Source organism: Furipterus horrens, unplaced genomic scaffold, assembly GCF_987537825.1.
Source record: "Furipterus horrens unplaced genomic scaffold, mFurHor1.1.pri manual_scaffold_3, whole genome shotgun sequence".
Classification (NCBI taxonomy): Eukaryota; Metazoa; Chordata; class Mammalia; order Chiroptera; family Furipteridae; genus Furipterus; species Furipterus horrens.
Genome location: NW_028327173.1, coordinates 26,018,912 through 26,041,614, shown reverse-complemented (window position 1 = coordinate 26,041,614; position 22,703 = coordinate 26,018,912). Strand labels below are relative to the sequence as shown.

The window sequence follows — 22,703 nt, the reverse complement described above, 5'->3', positions numbered from 1 at the left end:
CATTTGCAAACAACAGACTATTTTGAAAACAAATGCATTGTGTGGGATGAGGCTAGAGAGGTGGAGATAGAGTACCTACCAGTTAGTCTAGATAAGCAATTAATTGTCATGCTATCAATTAAACTTTCCACAATCTGCAATCTGGACTCAGGCAACACAGCAAGGCCACAAGAAAGCTATGAGTCTCCAGGTCTCAAAAGGACTTGACACCTCCAAACACCATTATCCTTTCTGTGCCAACCACACTCTCAGATGAGCAAAATAATTCCCACTTCAGGATCATCTAACAGTGGCCAGGGACGCAATTAGTTTTAACCACTTTCTTTGGGACATGAAGTCCCAGGTGGATAGAAAAGAAGGCAATTGGTAACTGAGCTACTGGAGACCTGGAAAACCTCAGACTCTCGGGTGGTCTTGCAGTGCCTGCCAGCTGGGATGCTGGCTTTGCCAGGAGGACCTACTACATCATCATCATCTTCCTCCTCCTGCTCCTCGTTGTTTGTATGGCGCCAGGAGGGCATGCTCACCAGACGGAGGGTCTTCAGCCCTGCTGGCTCCTTTGGCCACCAACCAAGGCAAAGACATGACAGAGTAACAGGAAATGCACAACACACAAGTGAAAAGGAAATGAATGCAACATTAAACCAACAAACCAAAAAAAAAAAAAAAGATGAAAATACCCTCCCACATCCAAAAAGATGTAAGACTAAACAAATAGTTTTATTGAACACGTCTAATGTTGAAACACATCTTCAGTTCTCCATGGCCACCCATCCTCTCTGCTTTTGTGAATCAACGAAGGGAGGAAAAGATCATGTGAATAACTGTGAAAGGGATATTTGGATCGTTTTCAGTGAAAATGATATCTTATGAATATCTCCATAAACACCTGTATGTTTTCAAAGCTTGGGAAAATAAATTAGATTGGGGTGGTTTTTACCTGTTTTGTAAGCAGTGTCACCAACAATGTCACTTTCCGACATAAAATCACTACAAATTCATCAAATATACCAGGCAAGTTGCACAAAATATAACTTGGTGAGCACTGAAGAGTAAAGTCCAGTATAGTGAAAGTGAAAGTCTGAATACATAGGATATTTATAAATGAGAGGGCTAGAGAAAAACTAGAATTCACCCTGTGCTGGTTGTGCTCATAACAGTGTCTGCCAATTTCAGGCCATTAAAAATTACAAAATTATTTCTACTGCAAGGCAAAAAAGATGTGAAACCAAAACAAAGGGACCAAGGGAAGCCAAACCCAACCCTAGAAGAAGCTGAATATTATTATTACTTAGGGAGTAGAATCTAATGTGCCAAATTCTGTTCCTGAAACACAACAAACAATGACTAAGAATTCACCAATGGCAGTGAGTGGGCTGAGCTTCCCAGACTGCTCAAGCTGTGCTGTACCTCTCTTCAGTTCTCCTTCCTCGTAAATGTTTCCAGAATTCAACCCTAGACTTTTCTAAATGAAATTATGTTGTCTATGATGTTAAGAGATAGAACAGAAACTGCACAGTATCATCTGCTTCCATAAGGCTCAAATATATGAAGCCACTGGACCGTTAAGTGAGGCTGTTTTGATCCTGCAAATAAAGCAAGTATAAAAAACTATTCTCTAACAAGCCAAGAGGCTCACATAGTATTTTCCCTCAGATATGTAGGTGTTTCCCACAAGCACTGTTTAATACATTTTGGGAGGAGGCAGGCATAGTTAATTGTCCATGGAGCCCAAACGTACTGCATCCAGGGCAGCGCTCAGACATCAACTTGGGCATTTCTCCAAACCTGTAGGTCTCAGTAAATCACAGAAGGGAAGAAGGGAGGTGAATTGGAAAAATAATACCTAAAAACACCTGGGCTTTTAAATGTCAACTTCAGGACCTGAGCTGAATACAGAGAATTAAAAAACTCACAATAAATGAGAAAATAGGAAAAAGTCTACATAGAATAGAAATAAACTTCTAGAAAGAAAAATACACCTTATTTAAAACTTTAAATGTGAATCTACTATTCCTAAAATACTACTAGTATCTACAAACGGATTAAAAACAAGGAGAAAGCATGCAGTTATGAAAGGAATATAACTGATACCTGAATCTATCAAGAAATGAGAATATATGACATATCAATTTGAATTAAGATAAAATCACATCATATGTAAACTGTAAGTCTGAGTTAGAAATAAAGTCCACCAATAATAATTTCTTCTACTTCTTCCTCCCCCGTAATGGAGCAAGTAGTGACGGCCACTGCCCTACCACTCAGCAAGATGAACCAATACATCATTCAGAGGGCCACACCTGTGAGGTCACTCATTAGGAGAAGAGAGCAGCTCACCAGTTTGATGCCTGAGAGGACCTCCAGCAGAGAGATCAGGTTATGCCCATCCCGCAGATCTTCATACAGATCGCTGATGTGCTTGCGGACCTGTGCATGGGAGTAAATCAGACTGCTGTTTATTTAATCTTGAATTATTTCATTATCTACACAATAATTATTTTATTATCTCTGTAAATATAAATTAAAAAATTGAAACTGGAAGCAATAATAAAATTCAGGAATTTTCAGGTTGGAGTATGAGACATGAACACTCCACAGGAGAGAGAGAGAGAGAGAGAGAGAGAGAGAGAGAGAGAGAGAGAGAGAGAGAAAGAGAGAGTTCGTTTAAATTAAAGCCAGATTTATTACACACTCTAGCCAACCCTGAACAATATTCTAGAAAGTTTGGGGGAGGGGTTTTAATCATCCTGAAACACCTCAGGGATTATTATGGACCGAAATGTGGTACGATGGCCAATGATGGACAGCCGAGTCCAGCCAGAGGTAGGAAAGCCTTCCAGAGTGTGCTACAAAGGAAACTAAAATGTTAGGTACCCAGTGTGTCACAGGGTGCACTGTATATCTATTTTAACCCCTCTCTCACCAAGTATTTCTAATAGTGAATTTGAGAATTATTTTCCTTTTGGGAAAAACTATCCCAATTTTATAACAGAAATAATGGAAAAACAAGTCTCACTTTGGAAAAATATACGGTTAAAAGTTAAATACTGCGCAAATGCTTTACATGTTATTTCATCTATCCCTCACATCGATAAGGTAGGTTTTATTATTCCTATTTTATACATGAGATAACGAGACACAGAGGTTAATAACTTCTACAATGTCACAAGTGAAAAAGCTGGCCTCAGTTCGGTCTTTTTGAATTTTAGTCTTTGCCATTAAATACTATACTTTATAATCAACCATAATATTTTATTTTCTAAATCCAAATAACTGCCCTGGGAGGTTTACTTATGGCCCATATTCTATAGGAGAAACTGAGGCTCTAAGACTTTAAGGTCACATAGCTTTGTAAATGGCAGTGGGTCTTCTAATTCCAAGCCTAACGATAACTTCATTGAGTGATGCTCACAACACAGAATCAGAAGATTAGTAGAAATTAAAAGGAAGAAGATTCATTTTCAACATAAATAATTTTCTAGACAATATAAGGAGATGTGATGATGGTCAGACTAATGCTGCTGCTGGCTTTGAAGTGGAAAGGAGGTTGTAAGCCAAGGAATGCAGGCAGCTTCTAGAAGCTAAAAGAGGCAATTAAAGAAAGAGATTCTCTCCTAGAGCAGCCAGAAAGAATGCAGATCTTCAGACACTTTGACTTTAACCCCATGATCTATTTTGAACTACTCTCCAGAACTTTAAGATAATAAACTTGTGTTGTTTAAAGCACTAAAATAATAACAACAATTATTATTATTTTCTAGGTAACAATAAAAAGGGCTAGTTTCAGAGGTAATAAATTTCTAGTCACTGTAATTTATTTTTTATTTTTTTACTTTTTTTAGTCACTGTAATTTTTTAAAGCAGAGACTGGGATATTGAGATTTCTACATTTGTGTGGAAAACTGAACTATATAAGTCTTTCCAATTGTAAAATATCTAGCATTGAAAATAGAAAGGGAATCAGAAAAGATAAAGACTATAATATCTGGGAAGACTCCCTGAAAGAGAAAGGAGTTGACAGACTACAAAGTGTTTTAATAGAAAGAAAGAAGATGGGAAAACCCATAAGGCAAGGTATAGAGGTGGAAATATGCAAGGTATGCATGTTTGTGTGTGTGTGTGTGTGTGTGTTAAGCAATAACAGGTAATTACCCAATTAAAGAAAAAGGCTCATGATGAATTCCATAATAGCTTTCAAATACTGAAAAACATTTCTTCAATTTTTGCGCTATTTATATGACAAATTTTTTAGTTTAATCTGCAACATTTACATTTTTCTCTATCACCTGAAGTCTAGACAATGAACAAAACAATGCATCCAGCTCAGACTTGTAGCATTTGTTGATTTTCAGGGTGTAAATACTCCCACCATGACCACTTTCAAGCTCCTAATATAATATTGGCAAATGCAATGTTGGGAAGAAAAGTACAAGTAGCACATCATTATACAGTATTGCATAGAAATACAATAGACATAATTAACCTCAAGAGCACAGGCAATAATAACATTTAGTAAAATAATTATGAAATGAAGAATTTTGAGTATGTACTAGCTTTGTTTTAAATAGAATGTATTTAACTGTAAGTTTATATATTTAATTTTTAATAATGGCTATGCTTAGCAATGAGCTCACAAAATTAGCAAAAATTTAATATTTTGCTCTTGTGAGCCCATGTAAGCTGAATCAAGCACATCAGTGGCTCCACGATTTCAAGACCCTCCCTCAAACGGGTCCAAGGTTTCAAACTTTGTGGCTGTAACAGCCACAGGGCACCACTAACAGAAATAAGCAGTCATGAGGGCTGGAAAGGGAACAGATTTGACAAATTCAATTTTAAATATATTGAATTTAAAACAGCAACAAAGGAGCTACAAATGGAATGTTCTTAAAGCAGCTGGAAATATCATAATTCAATTTGGGTCAGCTGAGAACTTAAGTTGAGAAGTCATATGCACAGAGGCGCTAGCCAGAGATATGGGAAATGTTGAGCTTTCTGGGTTAGGGGGCAAGAAGTAAGAGCAGAGTGCTAAGGACTGAGCCTGAGGGAATAGCCAATATTAGAAGGCAGAGATGGAAAAGCAATCAATAAGGAGGGTGGAGAGGAGGGGGGAATAAGCAGTGAAAAAGGTAGACAAAAAAAAAAGAAAGTAGTCAAGGAGGGGATGAGTGCCAAATCTAATGCTACAGGACAAGGAGGATGAGGACTAAAAGGGTTTTATTCAATTTTCCTACAAATAAGAGTGTTTTGCGATAATATTTTCCTAAAAAGTGGTGGAATGGAAGTGAGATTATAAGTGTATGGTAGGTTAAAAAATAAATCAGAACATATTAAACACTTGGTATTAAGGATTAAGAAGTGACAGCAACTTCCGGCCAAGAGAGAGGCATAGACAGACATGCTGCGTCTCCCTCCACAACTAAGAAGGAATACAACTACCTCAAAACTAGAGACAACCAGAAGTTCCAGAAAATCGAGCTGCATGGAAGTCCAATGAACAAAGATATAAAGAACAAATACTCATCTAGACAGGTAGGAGGGGCAGAGCTGGAGCGGAGAGGAAGGGGTGTGGTGGTGGCAGTGGCGGCGGCGGCGGCAGCAGTGGCAGCAGCAGTGGCGGTAGGCGCAGTCACATGTTTTAAAAAGTAGGGAACCACACCTGGGGAGCACTCCCAGCACCAAACCAGACCACACAGCCCATGGTCCCAGCAGTGGAGAAAATAAAGCCTACTGCTTCTGACTGTGCAAACCAGTTGGGGTGGAGGCGGAGGAAGAAAGTGCCAGTCTCTCAGCAGAGTCCGCTTGTTTAAAGGGCCTCCATGGTCCTAGAACATCTGCAGACCCATCCATTCTGGGAACGACACCCAGGGAAACAGCTAGAGGGGCACTAGTCCCATATGTAAGTGGGAGAAGTGCCTAAAACAGGGACAAGTGCTGAGCAAGCAGCATTGTTTCCTCTCAGAACCCTCCCCCCCACACAACACCACAACATGGTGAAATGGGTCGTCCTGTACTGACAAATACCTAAGGCTCCACCCCTTACAACATAACAGGTGCGGCAGCTCTACCTAAGACACAGAAGCAAACAAATGCAGAAGCCTGTCAAAATGAGGAGACAGAGAAGTATGGCCCAAAAGAGAGAACGGATCAAGGTTCCAGTGGGAGAACTAAGTGACGAGGAGATAGCCAACCTAACAGATGCAGAGTTCAAAACATTGGTGATAAAGATGCTCACAGGCTTAACAGATATGCTTAAGTACAGCAAACGCATAAGGGACGAAGTGAAGGCTATGCTAAATAAAACAAAGAAAAATCCACACAAAACCAATGGTGAAGGGAAGGAAATGGGGGTTCAAATCATTGATTTGGAATATAAGGAAGAAAAAAACAGTCAACCAGTACAGAATGAGGAAATAAGAATTGAAAAAAACGAGGAGAGGCTTAGGAACCTCTGGGACAACTTTAAATGTGCCAATATGCAAATCACAGCGGTGCCAGAAGGAGAAGAGGAAGAGCAAGAAATTGAAAGCTTATGTGAAAAAATAATGAAGGAAAACTTCCAAAATTTGGCAAAGGAAATAGACATACAAGTTCAGAAAGCACAGACAGTCCCAAACAAGCCAGACCCAAAGAGGACCACACCAAGACACGTCATCATTAAAATGCCACAGGTTCAAGATAAAAAGAGAATCTTAAAAGCAGCAAGAGAAAAGCAGAGAGTTACCTACAAAGGGGTGCCTATAAGACTATCAGTTGATTTCTCAAAAGAAACTTTGCAGGCAAGATGGGACTGGCGAGAAGTATTCAATGTGATGAAAAGCAAGGACCTACAACCAATATTACTCTATCCAGCAAAGCTATCATTTAGAATGGAAGGGCAATAAAGTGCTTCCTAGACAAGGTAAAGCTAAAGGAGTTCATTATCATCAAGCCATTATTACATGAAATGTTATAGTGATTTATTTAAGAAAAAGATGATCAAAACTATGAACATTAAAATGACAACAAACTCACAACTATCAACAACTGAATCTAAAAAGAAAAACAAACACAAACTATGCAAACAACCAGACAGGAACAGAATCATAGGTATGAGGACCATTTGAAGGGTTATCAGCTAGGAGGGGGAAGGGGAAGAAATGGGGAAATGGTGCAGAGATTAAGAAGCATAATTGGTTGGTACAAAACAGACAGGGGGAAGTTAAGAATAACATAGGAAAGGGTAAAGCCACAGAACTTATATGCACGACCCAAGGACATGAACTGGGGGTGTGGGATTGCTAGAGGGAAGATGGGTACTGGGCAGAGGGGAGCAAAGGGAAAAGAAATTGGGACAACTGTAACAACCTAATCAATAAAATATACTTAAAAAAAGACAAGATGGCAAGGGATTTAATTTTGACAGATTAATACCTGAACATAGGGTATAAAAATCAGAAATGGACGCTGAATAATTATTTAAATTAATTGTAGTAGGATTGAGGATCAAGTGAGATCATGTAATCAATAGGATACTAACTACCAGAGAGCATTATCCCCATACAGCAAGGTTGCAAGTTCAATCCCTTGTCTGGACACATAAGAATGAGCCAATGAGTGCAAAAGTAAATGGAACAAATCGATGTCTGTCTCTGTCTCTCTCTCTCTCTCTCTCTCTCTCTCTCTCACACACACACATACACACACAAATCAATCATATATATCACAGATTACTGAAAAGAAAAAGGAGGCACTTTGAAATGTAAAATTAATTTTACATCAAGGCCCCAAAATTCCAGTTATGTTTTTATCTGTGAATAGCAAAATCCAACCACCTTCTAAGAAACTTAGAAGAAAACTGGCTTGCTATATCTCTCAGTCTTTCCCTGATTATAGTAACAAAATAATGAAAACCAACAGAGAGAGAGAAAGACAGAAGTAATAGGAAAGGAAAGTGTATAGTAAGTTTTTTTTCCCCTGGAGAATTTTCAAGAACAGAGAACAATAGTCTGCTTCAAAGCATACTGGTCACAGCTCTGCCTAGAGAAGGATAAAGAACTAGCTAACATTTACTAGTGCTCTGTGTCAGAAATTTTTCAAATACAAAGATAGGATTTGGAGGTCTAAATTAACAACTCAAGAGCACAGAGCTAGTAAATGGCCAGACCGATCAAACCTAGGTCTGCCTCGTTCTAAAGTCTTTACCACTTCTGCACTAGGTTGACTCTAGTTTTCCACAAATATCTATTTTTTTAAGATTTTGTTTATTTATTTTTAGAGAGAGGGAAAAAGGGAGGGAGAAAGAAAGAGAGAGAAATACTGACATGTGAGAGAAACATCAATCGGTTGCCTCTCACATGCCCTCAACCTGGCCTGCAACCCAGGCTGGTGCCCAGACTGGGAATCAAACTGGCAACCTCTCACTTTGCAGGATGACACCCAACCCACTGAGTGACACCAGTCAGGGTTCCATAAATATCTTTTAAAAAAGTCCAGTGAACTAAGTAAGCATCAGAAGTTTTAGAGGCAGCTATGTGAAGCCAAGAGTGCTCAGGAATCATCAATTTGTATGTTTCCAACAAATAATTATGCTAGTCTGTCAACAAATAAGATGAGTGGAACACTTCCAACTATCCAGGTCCTTGAATGTACTCCCTGTGAAAACTATTGTCAAAATCAGTGAATGCCTCTAAAGCATATATACAAATGGCTAACAAACTCTTGAAAAATATGCTCAAAGTCATGAAAAGATGCTCAGCATCATTAGCCATAAGAAAAATGTAAATCAAAACTACAGTGAGATACTACTTCACACCCAGTAGGATGGGTAAAATTTTTTAAATGATAATAAGTGTTTGACGGAGATGTAGAGAAACTGGAACCCTCATATACTGCTGGTGGGGATGTAAAATGGTGTATCTATTTTGGAAAACAGTCTGACAGTTCCTCAAAAGGTTAAACACAAGTTACCATATGATTCAGTAATTCTGCTTCCAGGTGTACAGCCAAGAGAATTGAAAAGATGTCCAGAAAAAAATCCTGTACGTGAATGAATGTTCATGTAGATAGCCAAAAAGTAAAAATAACCCAAATATCTATCATTTGATAGATGGGTAAACAAAATGCGGTACATGCATACAATGGATTATTAATCAGTAATAAATACTGATACATGCTATAACACGTATGAAACTTGAAGACATTATGCTAAGTAAAAGATGCGCAGTGCCCTGGTTGGTGTGGCTCAGTGGATTGAGTGCCGACCTGTGAACCGAAGGATCGCAGTTCGATTCCCAGTCAGGGCACATGCCTGAATTGCAGGCCAGGCCCCCAGTTGAGGGTGTGCGAGAGGCAACCACACGTTGATGTTTCTCTCCCAATCTTTGTCCCTCTCTTCCCCTCTCTATAAAAAACAAATAAAATTTAAAAAATAAAACAAAAGAAGCAGTAAAACAAAGGAATAGACCACATATTGCATAATTCCATTTATATGAGATATCTAGAAATAGGTAGATCTATAGAGACAGAAAGTAGATTAGTGGTTGCCTGTGGGTGGAGAAAGATCTAGGGGTGTGATGCCTAAGAGTTACAAGATTTCTTCTTGGGGTGATGAACGTGTTCTAAAATCAACGTTATGATGGTTGTACAATTCTGATAATGTGCTAAAAGCTACCGAATTATACACTTTATATAGGTAGACTGTATGATATGTAAACTACATCTCAAAAATCTAATTTGAAAAATGAATGAATGACTAAATTCTGAGGGACCAAGCCCATCCTAACCCAGGTCAGCCCTCCCCAACCCCCACGCGTTAATAAGCCAAGAAGAGCTCTGCTCTCCGATTTTTAAAAGATTGGCGTGAAGTTACATAAAGATAACAGTTTCCCCTAATTTCAGAGAGGCCTTTTTAGCAAAGGAAATAAATTGCACTTAAATGCTTGGAATTAGAATCTGAGCCCAAGGGGACTTTAAAGATTACTTAACTCTAACACTCTCAGTTTACAGATGGGAAAAGTGTTGCCTAGAGAAGTTAAATAATTTGTATAATATAATTTAGCTGGGAATTGTCAGACCACTGTCTCCTGACTCTGATTTCAGTGCTCTTTCCCTTCACAAGGCTTCCATAATGTTTAAAGGGTAGAAATTACATATTAGCAACATTATTAAATTATAAAAGGATCCCTCCAAAAGGACCAAGGGTTATCATGTAGTGTTCTTTGATACCTGCAGAAAACCTGATCTAGAAAATCTCTTCAAGACTGTAAAAAGAGAACATAAGCAGCTCAATTTTCTTGATCCATACTATGTTGAGCAAAAAAATAAAGAAAAATTAAAATAAAAATAGGTCAGAGGTGAAAGTTTTAAACAGTATGTTATTTACTCTCATCTATACTTATTAAAAGATACGGGAAAAGTGAAAGAGAGCCTGGTAACTTCTAATGGATTTCTGAATTTATAGATTTCTAAACTATAAGAGGGAAATTCCATATTGATTCAGTGGCCAAATTTATCCTCAAGGAAAAGCCTACTGCTAAAAAAAGAAATAAAAATAATAATAATAATAATTAAAAAATTATACTTGGCCTACATTTTTCACTCAGGAAAGAATTGTGCTCAAATGCAGGGAATAGGAGGGAAGACTGGAATCCCTATTGGAGTAAGTAGAGTAAGAGAGAGAAACAACACGTAAAGCTCTTTACAGATAAGGAGTCTTTCCTCTGTTTTGAGACTCCCTTACATTCTGAAAAGTCTAACAGTGGTACCAGTCATGTCTGATTAACAAAGATCCTATGAGGATAACTCTAAAAACCCACAACAGGTAGCTTTCCTTAGTAGCACAGGGAGTAGAGAATCCAAGCCCAGATGTAGGCCTAAAACTTTTAATGAAGGTTGAGAAGAGTGAAATCATGATCTGAAAACTCAGGTCCAGGCAGAGACAGCCACAAACCACCACCACATGTCACACTTGAGCAACAAAAGCAACATTCCTCTCCTCAGTGTCTAACCCACACTACTTTGTCAATCTCTTAAATTCAACTCCACTGCTAGTCTCCTTCTCACCTTCCCCACAGACGGGAATAAGCGAAGAGGTGTGAAAGTACATGCAGTGTTCCGGGAGCAGCGAGTGTGCTCATGTGGCTGCAGCAGAGGCTGCACCGGACAGAGTGCCTGGACTCATAGAGCTGTCTACTCCCCTGTGTTCACTCAGAGGAAAATTGAGAACAGTAAAAATCTGGAGTTTAAAACTTTGGCTGGTTTATCTGAAATTCTTAACTAAAATTCCAGGAAGGCCAGTGGCTTCCAGATTGCATACATGAATACAAATGGAACAAACTATTCCATCTGCTAGATTAAATACTGGCCTTTCTCTGAAGTCAACAGGAACTGACCACAGAAGCATTTCTCCTCCTTAGGAGCTCATGCTCTCATTTCTTTCTCATTCTCTCATCCTTTCTTGAAGTTCTCTTTGAGGGGATCTACTTTTATCAGCTACCAGGACCTAGACATATGGCAAGGATAATTTAAGTAAAACCTAATTAAAAACTAGATTTTTCTTTTTGATGGTTCTTCTAGGCTTGTATTCTAAATTAGGTTATTTCTATGTTTCAGATGCTTACATCCTTAACAAATCTCTTTTAAGATTGGATTGACAGTGCTCTCAAACACCAAGAGGAAATTAACGTGCTTATTCCAGAAAAAAAGAATATTGGGAATCCTGAAGATCTTAGGGGAACTAAATCTAGAACTTGAGAGGATTGGTGTTTTTGATCTTATAGCAGTCTACTTGCCAATGGCAAAATTAACCTGGGTGTACTTGGGGAGCAAAGCAGAAAAGGCTCGATTTATTAAAAAAAAAAAAAAAAAAAAATCTAAACCCCTAATTCTCAGCCCAAAGTTCAAGGAATTCCAGCATGAAAGCAGTGATTCTGATGAGCAGTGAATCTCTCTCTGAGATATCCTAACATGAGAAAATGCCATTGGCACTGTAAGGGTGGAAGTCTGAGAAGAGATGACAGATAGCCAGGGATTTAAGTAAAGCTCTGGCTGGTCTCCAGTTTCTAACAATGCTATGATGTGTTCGTCTAGTTTCTCTCCCTGGGCCTCCTGTCATCACACAGCACCGAGGGAGAGGAGAGCTCTAGCAGGCAACATCAGCTACAAAAGAATGGCAGGCAACCAGAGCATTTGTACTCAACCACAAAGTTTAGGGGGACAAGCCTGAGGCAGGATAAATTCAGTCTGTCCAATTGTTAAAAGATGAGTTATAAATGCAGGGCAAGCTGAGAAAGAACAAGTAATTTTGATCAGAACACTCATGATTGATCTTTCACTCCACTGTCACTAGCTGTATAATTTTGGGAGGTCACTTATCCTTCTATTTAATAATCCTCACTTTCCTTAGTTGTGAAAATTAAAAGACAATACTTTTACCTCCTTCAGTGTTATTAAAAGGATCAAGTCAGATAAGAATGTGCTTTATAAGCGATAAAGCATTATCAAAATATTGTTTACTCAAGGCAACAAATACATATTGGATGCTTCCTGTGTCCCTGCTGCAGTGCTTGGTAGAGAAAGTAGCACAATACAGTCTAGCATTCAATGAGGAGACCAATGGTTGAACATTCAAGACATCTCTTCAAAGTGGTATGGAACAGAGATGAAGTTGCAATTAATTTAGCCCAAGGGATAGTGGTCAGAGTCTCAGGAAGGTGATAATGAACCTGAGCCTTAAAGGATAAGTGGGTGATGGCCAGACAGAGGAGGCTGGGAAGTGCATTCTAGGGGGAAATAAATGAATAAGCAAAGAGGGGTGAAAGTACAGAGTTTAGCGAGCAGTGGGTTGTCTCATGTGGGTACAGCACAGGCTACACAGAGGGTAGTGCCTAGAAATGCTGAACAAATTAGAACCAGGTTTTGAAGGGCTCTGCAACATGACAGAGTCACATGTTATCAAAGAATTAGAGGAGAACATCGGTTTTTTTCCTCTCCTTACTTCTTTGCCCTCACACTGAAAACATAAGACACAACATCTGCCTTCAAGTTATAATCTAGCAGAAAGATAAATGCTACAGGTGCTATACGAGAAGTACATAAGGAGTACAGGGAAGGGCACAAAGGGCAGTCCATTCCACATGGGAGAGTCAAGAAAATATTAAGGAGGTGTCAAGTTGGTTTTATCCTGGCAGAACAGGGTTGGGGAAGGTATTCCACACAGAGGGAGCAGCATGAGCGAAGAAACAGTCATAAAATAGCATTGCACATAGGTGGCAAGAGCTTAAGGTATGAGAGATATATATGATTCTATGAACGTGGACAGGTAGGCAAAAGCCAGTGCCAGTACTGCAAAGGCCAAGTTCTAAAATTTCAGTTCCACCTCTTTCTAGTGGTGTGAACTTAAACAGATTACTTAATCTCTCTGAACCTCACTGTCTTCACTAATAAAACAGGAATATTAAAAGAATCTACAGCACGGGGTCACTAAAAAATTAAAACTAATATAAAATAATATTGAAAGTCAACTGTAATTGAAAAAAATTTTAAAGGTCACTGAGAATTACATGAGATAATCCATGTGAAGAACTTAGTAGAGAATGACTGATTACAGTAAACACTCAATAAGTTACTACTACTCTTATCATTAGCATTACATATTATAGAAAACCTTATTAGGAAACTATTATAGTGGTCAAGGCAGGTGATGAAGAGGCCCTGGGCTAGCTGCCTGATAATATTTAGTTTTCATAAGGCCCAGATGCATCTAGACATCAGATTCTGTGAGATTGCCCTGTGTCCTTTTCTCCATGTACTTCCTCGCAATCCATGCAACCAGAGGAAAGCAGAATACAGAGGACAAAACAAGGAAATGACCAAGGTTAGGACCCTGGGGAACATCCCCGTGGAGCAGTCAGACAGAGGAAGAAAAGCCAGTGAAAGAGGCAGGAAAAAGGCATTCATAAAAAAGCGGTAATTCAGGAAAAAGCAGCATCCTAAAGGCCAATGTAAGAGAAGGCTTCAAGGAGCAGCAAGTTAGTCAACAGTATCAAACGCTACAGAGAAATAAAATGAGAGGAAGATAAAACTAGGCTACTGGATGTGGCAATTAAGAGGTCACTAGTGACCTTTCCCAGAGCAGCAGTAATGACTATAACTCAGAACCTTTGTTTTCAAATCTTGACTGCTGTGTTAGTCATACTGTTTATCCTTAGATGGGTCCTTAACATGTCTCTGCCTTGGTTTCTTCTCTGCTTTAAAATAATTAATAATGCCCCAACCCCAGCCATTCTAGAAGTGTTCTGCATTTTAAACTGCATGACAAATTCTTAAACTGAACACTTAGATTTGTGCAGAGAGAGGGCAAGAACACAATATCCCCTCTGCCCCATCCTTACTTAACATAGTAATCAGATTTAAAAATAAAAATTTAAAAAGGGACTTATAAAATAATTTGAAAAGTGTTCTTTGAATCCCAGGGATTACCCCACAGTATCCTCAACCACAATCTTCTGAGATAATGGTATGTATTACTGTCCTCACAAAAAAGCCTGATCAGTAAAAGTTTCCATATTGTTATGCCTATGTTCATTATTAAAAAAAATAAAGGTCACATGCATCTCCCACAACTTGAGCACAGAGCAAGCAATGTGAACTATCTGAGAGAAAGGACTGACAGATCCAGATTAAAGGCAGCCAGGGCATAGGGGAGCATATATGAAGGAGTCCTACCTTCATCAGGTGCTTGTTGACCCACTTGGTGAACGTTTTCTTCTGAACACGGTCCCGTTCATCTGTAAAAGAAACAGAAGGCACTGACTTAGCACTACATGGGCAACAAATTCCCACACCCCAGTTTCTCCAGGACATTTCCACAGAACTACAAGATGATGTCCTGTTATTGGGAAAGTTTGGCCTGTCTGAACTTTCTCTTCCTGACCGTGTTACTTTATATGGGGGATGGGGGTGGGGGGAGCCACAAAAGAACACAGAATTACCTTCTGAAGAATGGACCCCCTGTAGTATAGGCTTCCCTCACTAGGAGAGTGTTCTAGGAACCCATCTGTATCAGTGTACCAGCTGGTGTTGTTGTGAGAGGCTGCATTTGGCTTCAGTGAATTTTTTTTTTTTAAGACTCTTTCAATGCATTTGCCCATTTCATGATGGGTGACTTACAAGCACACCTGCCCACACTGAGTGTTCAGCAGTTTTAGACCAAAAATGGCACAATCCCCATACCCTACCCTCCCTATTCACCCAATCTCGGCCCAAGTGACTTTTTTTGTTTGTTTCCCCATATGAAAAAAGTCCTCAGAGGGAAATGTTTTGTCAATGTGGAAGAGGTGAAACAAAAAACAAAAGCACTAAAAGGCATCAAAATCTACTAGTTCAAATATTGTTTTAAACAGTGGCAAAAACATCTCGAAAGGTGTGTTGCATCAAATGGAGAGTACTTTGAAAATGACTAAAGTTTAAACATGTAAGAATACACAATTTTTTATAAATAAATTCCGTTTTTTAGGGGGTCTCCCCTCATAGACTAAACAGAATTGTGTGCATCAAAAAGCATGTCATGGCAAAGCTTCCTTAGCATCATAATTCTCTGGTGTCAGAGGGATTCTCTGCTTCCCCTACAGCAAACTCCAAAAAGCCAAAGCTGTGAATAAAGCCGTGAATACTATCAACAGAAAGAGTGAACTAGCCTTGGCATTTGGGACACATATTGCAGTGGTTAAATCACACTCTCCATACATGGTTCTGCTTAATCAATGCTCTGCTCTCTCCTTCTCCCCCACTACTTCCTTCATTCCAGTCCTCACCAGTCATTACCAAGTAGCCAAACTCAAAACTGCCCGGTTTACCCCACTGCACATCTCCTCCTTTCTACCAAGTCTTACAGAGTCCACATTTATCGGTAGGCAAACGCTCCTTCATTCTCAATTTTGTCCACTGCATGACTGCTCCATAACTGAGTTTCTCCCACAACCGCCAATTCCCCGGAGCCACTTCCAGGACACCGATCCACTGGCCTTGCTACTTTCTATTTATTTGAAGCCTACGCCTTACTCTACACCATCTTGTTCAAATCATCCTCCCTGTCATCAGCCATTCCCTGCTGCCTGCCCCCCTCCACATGGCAAATCTACCTTAACCTTCCCTGACAACAGGGTTCACGTTTATTATCGCCACATGTATCCTCTGGCAGGATCCCCAAATCACTTCAACATATATTCTGACAGTGCATCTGAGCCTGCTTGACTCCACTGACCTCCATCACCAATTCATATCCGGCCACCACACTGCCACATCCTGGGCCTCGCTCCTTCTCTAAACAGCTATTTAGCAGTCTTCTGTATCAATCTTTCATACTTCCTAATCATTCTCAACCTTCAATCACTCCATTCTTATTTTATTAAGAGAATCTAAGATTATTCCAGTCTATGCTAGACTACATGGTTAAGCAATTCAAAGCTGCCATCACTAATACCCCAGGAATTTCCACCTGCCTAACCTTCTACTATACTACTCTGTTCACCATGACAATCTCCAAACCTGAATTATCACCATTGCTTAACTCTTCCATTTCCTCTCCAAATCAGCGAACATGTCAGAAGAAAGTGACAGAATTATACAAATTTGGTTCCCTAGTAATCCACACAAACTTCAGTTAGGTGCTCTCTTCTGCTGCCCAAGGTATTCCCTCTTTCTGCTTCCCCAGTAAAAGCTACATAGATATCATCCCAAACAACGCCAAGTGTCTCTCCCCTCTTCCAGGTGCACTGCACATCTACTTACTTTTCTGAGTTTATAGCCATTCAGGAGTCTTACTTTCACATCCTTCTTTTCAGCCTTGAATCCTTTCCTGCTTTTCTAGGAACAATTCTCTCTTCCTACTGTAGACCACAGAACTTAGGAATTAGAATGGACATTAGAAGTTAAATAGTCTAATTCCCTACTGATATATGAATCCCTTAAACAAGGGTTAAACAGTTTGTTCAAACCTTGTATATATCCATAATATTCCTTACACTTAAAACTTAAGATAATAGAGGACGACCCAAACTGGCTGTGGAATGGGTGGAAGCTACACTCATCTCCTCCCAGCACCAAACCAGACTTACAATTAAATTATAGATCAATCAACCTGAATAACCAACTGAAGGCTAGCTGAACAGAAGTATTATAGCCAAGGATCTACAAAAGAAGTCACGCTGAGATTGAATAATACTGAATGTAAGTTGTAAATGAAAAATAAAAATAACAAGATAAAACTCACTACCTCATAAAGGAACACATACTAATTTAATAGTTCCATAGTGTCACAAGCTGCTTCTTTATAAAGTCTACCTATTGGCTCTCATTTGAAACCGTTAGAATTTTTTTTTAAAGTCTATCTTTCACTTCAGAGTCCTGCAAGTAATTGAAACCAGGATTTTTATTAGATTTAACCACTGTCATTCCAATATATTTTGATCATTTGATCTTTTTAGATGCTGGTTCAGTTATCAAAGATCATCATCATCCTCTTCAAGCCTGTATCATCATCCACTGACGGAATCCGAATCAGCTTGCAACTATAGTCTCATCTAAATCACTGACACACTGCTCATACTACTTATTTTCTCCTCATAGCATGCTACTTTCTTCCTCTCCACCTCTCCAAATGCTATTTATTCTTTAAAATCCAACTCATGAGTTCATTCACTTATTCTTTAAATAAATCTTTATTAAGGACCTACGCTGCTTGGAACACACTGTGTTACACAGTCACAGTCCCTACCTTTGAAGAAGATAACAGTCTAATGGAGAACAGAAATAACTTCAAAACAATTTGATAAGTGCTATAACAGAGCAAGCACAGAGTACTCAAGAACATAACAGCCTACCTGGGAAAGGGAGGGAGGCACGCGACGTTAATGCAAGTTTCCACATAAGTGACTCTAACTAAACCTTAAAAGATGAAAAGTTAGCCAGAAAGAGAAGCGAAGGCACAAAGCTACCACATGAAGTTTCACCCAATGCAAATTCATTAGGAGCTTCTGTTCAAAGGACAGCACAGTATTAAGGATGGCTGAAAGACAGGATGTGTATTTGATAGTGGCGAGACTTAAAACTAGATAGGATACCAAGGACCGAATTATGACTTTTCATGACAAGCCCAAGGAGTTCAAACTATCAGCAAGAAACTGGTAAGGGACACGTTGAAAGATTTTAAATAGCAGAATGACATGATCAGATTTGTGTTTGAGAAAAATTACTCTGGCAACCTTTCCTGACAATTCCAGTTCTCAACAGTCTTCTTTGTTCTCCAAATTTTTATGGTACTTACTATGCTAATCACTCCATCAGCACTTATATAATTATATAGAGCTCTGAACCTTTAATATGCTTATTCTTACACCACCAGAAAGATCATAAATTCCTTAAGGAAAGAGACCATGCTTTACTTTTTAGTATCTCCTGTGGCTTCTAACAGCTAAAGATCTACATAATAAGACCTAAAACAAAAACAAATAATTTCTTCATTGGCCAATATATTAGAAAACTGGCTAAAGAAACACACAGAATGAAATCAGAACCAAGTTATCCAGAAGAGTCCAGTCCAATATGTGAAAACCCCAGCACCCCAGCAAATATCACCTGTGTGCTGGGACATACAGACATGATGGGAAAACAAAATTAAAGCTAACTAAAAATTCTGCCCACCACATTTTCACCAATACGAGATTCACTATGCTTCACTTACTTATTGCCTTCATAACCAAGAATAATAGTTTTACAAAATCCTCATTGAGAAGTCACAAGTTTCCTTATTTTTCTTTCTAGAATTTATTTTATTATGAAAGTTACACATGCTTGCTGTAACAGGTTAAACAACGCACAGATGAGGAAAAAATGTTAACAGATTTCCTTTTAAACTTATCAATATTTTAAAGGGATGGAATTCATGTGATTCTTTGTAGTCCACTGCCTTATTTCTTTTAGACCTAAAGACGTGACTAGCACGATCAAGTCTTTATATGTTTACTATGCATAGTTATTCTGTTCACCTACCAAGCCCTCCCATGGAGCCGGGAGGGAGGATAATGGACTAAGGAAACCTGATGGTCTCATATCAGTCATGCTTCCAATATCTAAAAGAACTTTCAATTCAAGGGGAAAAGGTCCAAGTACTTACTTTGAATATAATTACTAAGGTAACATGATTATAAAGCCCTTCCCAAGATCAGTTAACCTGCTGAGAGCTGAGCCATAAGTTCTTCAGAAAAGGTTTTACAGAACAACTATGCCCCCAAAAGCTCAAGGATCCTTTCTTAGGGTCTTATATTGCAGATCCATCAATTACACGTAAGTTCTTTCCTGATTTAAGCAACATGACAAGAGGATAGATTTTATAGTGCCTAAAGTTTAAGACCTTACTATTTTAGCAAGGAAATTCATTATGGAAGTCAAAGTGCAACTTTACCACAGACCTCCAGAAAGCTCCAAACAGCTGTTTCAAAGCTTGTAATAAGGTTAAACTTGACATCCTACACCTCAATCCCTCATTCAATTTTAGGCCCAGCAAAGATCATTCTACCTAACTCTGAAGGTAGAATTTGTAGAAGGTACCCTTTTGTGAGAGGAAAAGAGTCAAATCATAGAAGAGGCAACATTCTTGTAGATGTTTCCTGTAAACTCAGCCCCGCCATAGGCTATAAACTGACAAAGGAGAGCCCAATGCCCACTGGAAATTTCTTAGATTGAGCATATTGAGGCACCAATTAATCACTTGGGGGTTACTTAATTAGAAGGATTTAATACTTGTTTCCAACCTTATTAAGACCACACTACAGGCCACCAAACTACCAATCCCTAATATTCTTTATTTTTGTTTCACTGGCAGACCCTCGTAAAGGTTACTTGAGGTCATATCACTCCAGAAAGCTGGAGGAGTACACACCTAATTCAACAGATAAAAGGATAGATACCGTGGAAATTTTCTGAATCAAAGGGTGTTGTGAAAGATTAATCTGGCAGTGGATTAAAGGCCAGACTGCAACACACACTAAAAAGTAGAAGAACTAGTTAGGGGGGTCTCCTGTGTCAACCAAAAATATATATCTAAGACCTTGAAATAGGGTATAGGCAGTAGGAATGTAAAGATGGCAGGTAGATCTGCATGACAATGTAGGGGCAGCAACCACAGCCCTTAACTATCAACTAGATGTGTTCAGGAAAAGGATAATTCTAACGTTTCTAGTTAGAGCAACAAAGAGGGAGAGGTTGTACCTTGAAATAAGGAAAATAGGAGGCACAGACTGGGTCAGAGGTAGGTTAGATAGAGTAAAAGAAAAACAGTGAGGTGTTAGGACCTTCTTGCAGATGGTTGAAACCTTAGGTAGAGTTCAGGCAAGCAGTCAGAACTGAGGGTACAGATGTGAAGCTAACAGTTAACAGCTGAGATTGTGCCAAGTAGAGCAGATAGCCTATCTCAACAAATCTTCCTAAATTACCACTTTGCCCATATCACCTCTCCATTCAAAATCCTTTAGTGTCTTCTAGAAGACCAGACGAGCAAGTCAAACTCCTTAGTTTCCATAGCCTGTTACAAACCTATGAAATTCAATTCCAGTTTTTATTCACTATGGGTTAGTTGGTTGGAGGAGATAAAGACATGGCCTCTGACCTGAAAAAATTTACCATCTACTCTTACAACTTTATCTTTAGACTCTCCCCTGCATGAGTCAACTACAACCATTCTAAGCTCTGTTTCCAAACTTAACTTCCACATTCTTGCCTTTGTTCACCCTCTTCCCTGGAATATATATCATATCTATCCTCCCTGGTTTATTTAACTTAGAGCCTCCTAACCAGGTCCACTGAAGCCCCATCTCTTCCTTAAAACCTTTCTGGCCATGCCAACACCTTGGAATTCGCATAGATAACTGTGTTTACTCAAGTTATTCGGCACCCAGCATATAAAAATTATTGTTAGATATCTCTATGTGTAAATACTATTTATCTGTCTGAACTTTTAGCTCTTTGGAATCAAGAACCATGTTTTAAATTTCATTAAATATCCAACATTTAGGACAACTGTAGGCACTCAAAGAATACTCACTCATTTAACAAATATACTGAGAGCCCATTATCTGCCAAGGTTACATCTACAGGGACACTTTAAGGGTATTTTCAAAGTCAGACTAAGAAGTATTCTCAAATAATATTTAAAAGATTGCTTTCCAGCAGGAGGCAGGGATTTCCATTTGGATATCCCTTCTACAGTTACAGCTTTTCTAAGTTCTTGCCACATGCGAACCCAGGAACTTCCCACCGCTAATGTAAGCCCAGAGAAAATAGGATGAATTGGAGATCAAACAATTAAACTGCACACCAATAATATATAATGACACCATCATTATAAATGATTCCTTCTTCGGAAGTATATAAGTCAACTTTAAGGGATAAGACTGACCTAAACAGATATTGTTGTTTACTCTGTGCCAGGCACTATGCAAGGCCTGTCTCATTAGCATTTGACTTCATCCTCACAATTCTATCAACTACACATTCTTTGTTTCATAGTTCAAACTGATACTTAGAAAGGCTTCTTAATAATTTGCCCAAAGTCACACAATAAGTGGCAGGATTGAGATTCAAATTTAATTCTGATATGGACTTTCAACCACTACACTCTACTGCCACTATGAAACTATCTGAAGGTAACACGATGTAATCCTACGTAATGAAGCGAAGAGAAGAGGTGCAAGCTATAACTATAATACAGATTCGTTAACGGCATCTGTCACCAAGGGTTGCTGTAGACTTAGAATGCCTCCATAAGAATTGAGATTTGGGAATTTGGAGAACTGATAACCCAAGAAACTTCAATGCAAAATCAAAATTTGATGTATTTCTTAGGAAAACCTGAACTTTATTAACAGTAATTACTTGCACTATTAGGAATCAAGAGTACAGGACATAAGTTAGATAAAGAAATAAGCCAGGAGTAATCACGGTGGCAAAAGAATAGAACAAAGAGATGGAGGGAGAGGCATATAAGGGAAGGAAAGGGGAAAGAAAGCGCGATAGTTTCTAGAGCATTTATTGGAGTACTACATTCAGGAAAGCTAAGTACTTCACAGATACAAAGAATATAGAAATTTAATAATCCTCAAAAAACCATGTTAAGGAAAAGTCAAGGGAGATGTAAGAACTTAGACAAGGTCACTGGGGCAGAATCAAGTCTACGATTTGGGTTTGCTGGCCTCCGGTTCTTACCTGATAGGGCACTCAGCTCCCCGCTTTGAGTCTAAGATTCAATGATAAAATAAAAAGTTTGGACTGGGTCAATGCTTCCCAAATACCAGTCTGTGAACCAGTCATATAAAAATCACATGGGGAGCTTTGCACTGGGCTAAGTGCTTTAATATCATATATCTCTCATAATGACTCTACGAGTTAGGTTCTGTTTTAATCTCCTTTCAACAAATGAGAAACCAAGGCACAGAAAGGTTAAGCCATTTTTCCAGTTCCTATATCTGTTAAGTGGCAGAGCAGGAGCATCATACAGACGACTGAAGACAAAGTCCATTTTCTTAACCATCAGTTTCCACCAGATTAAATGAAGTAGGGTGAGCTGCAGGTACGTTTTTGCCCTGAAACTTTCAATAAAAATTCTAGACTTCTTTACACTTCTCTGCTGGGTACAGAAAAGGGGGCCTTTTCATATCCAAGCACTT

At 38.9% G+C, this 22,703-nt stretch overlaps 1 protein-coding gene across 1 annotated transcript in view; it reads right to left on the bottom strand.

Annotated features, from left to right (window-relative positions):
- The window catches only part of MACF1 (microtubule actin crosslinking factor 1), a 311,616-nt gene that overhangs the window by 192,199 nt on the left and 96,714 nt on the right, over positions 1-22,703 (bottom strand). The window contains exons 2-4 of the mRNA XM_090269163.1: positions 14,710-14,771; positions 2,341-2,430; positions 462-557 (exon numbers count right to left, since the gene is read on the bottom strand). Coding sequence (XP_090125289.1) covers positions 462-557; positions 2,341-2,430; positions 14,710-14,771 — 248 coding nt within the window. The remainder of the gene's footprint in view (positions 1-461; positions 558-2,340; positions 2,431-14,709; positions 14,772-22,703) is intronic.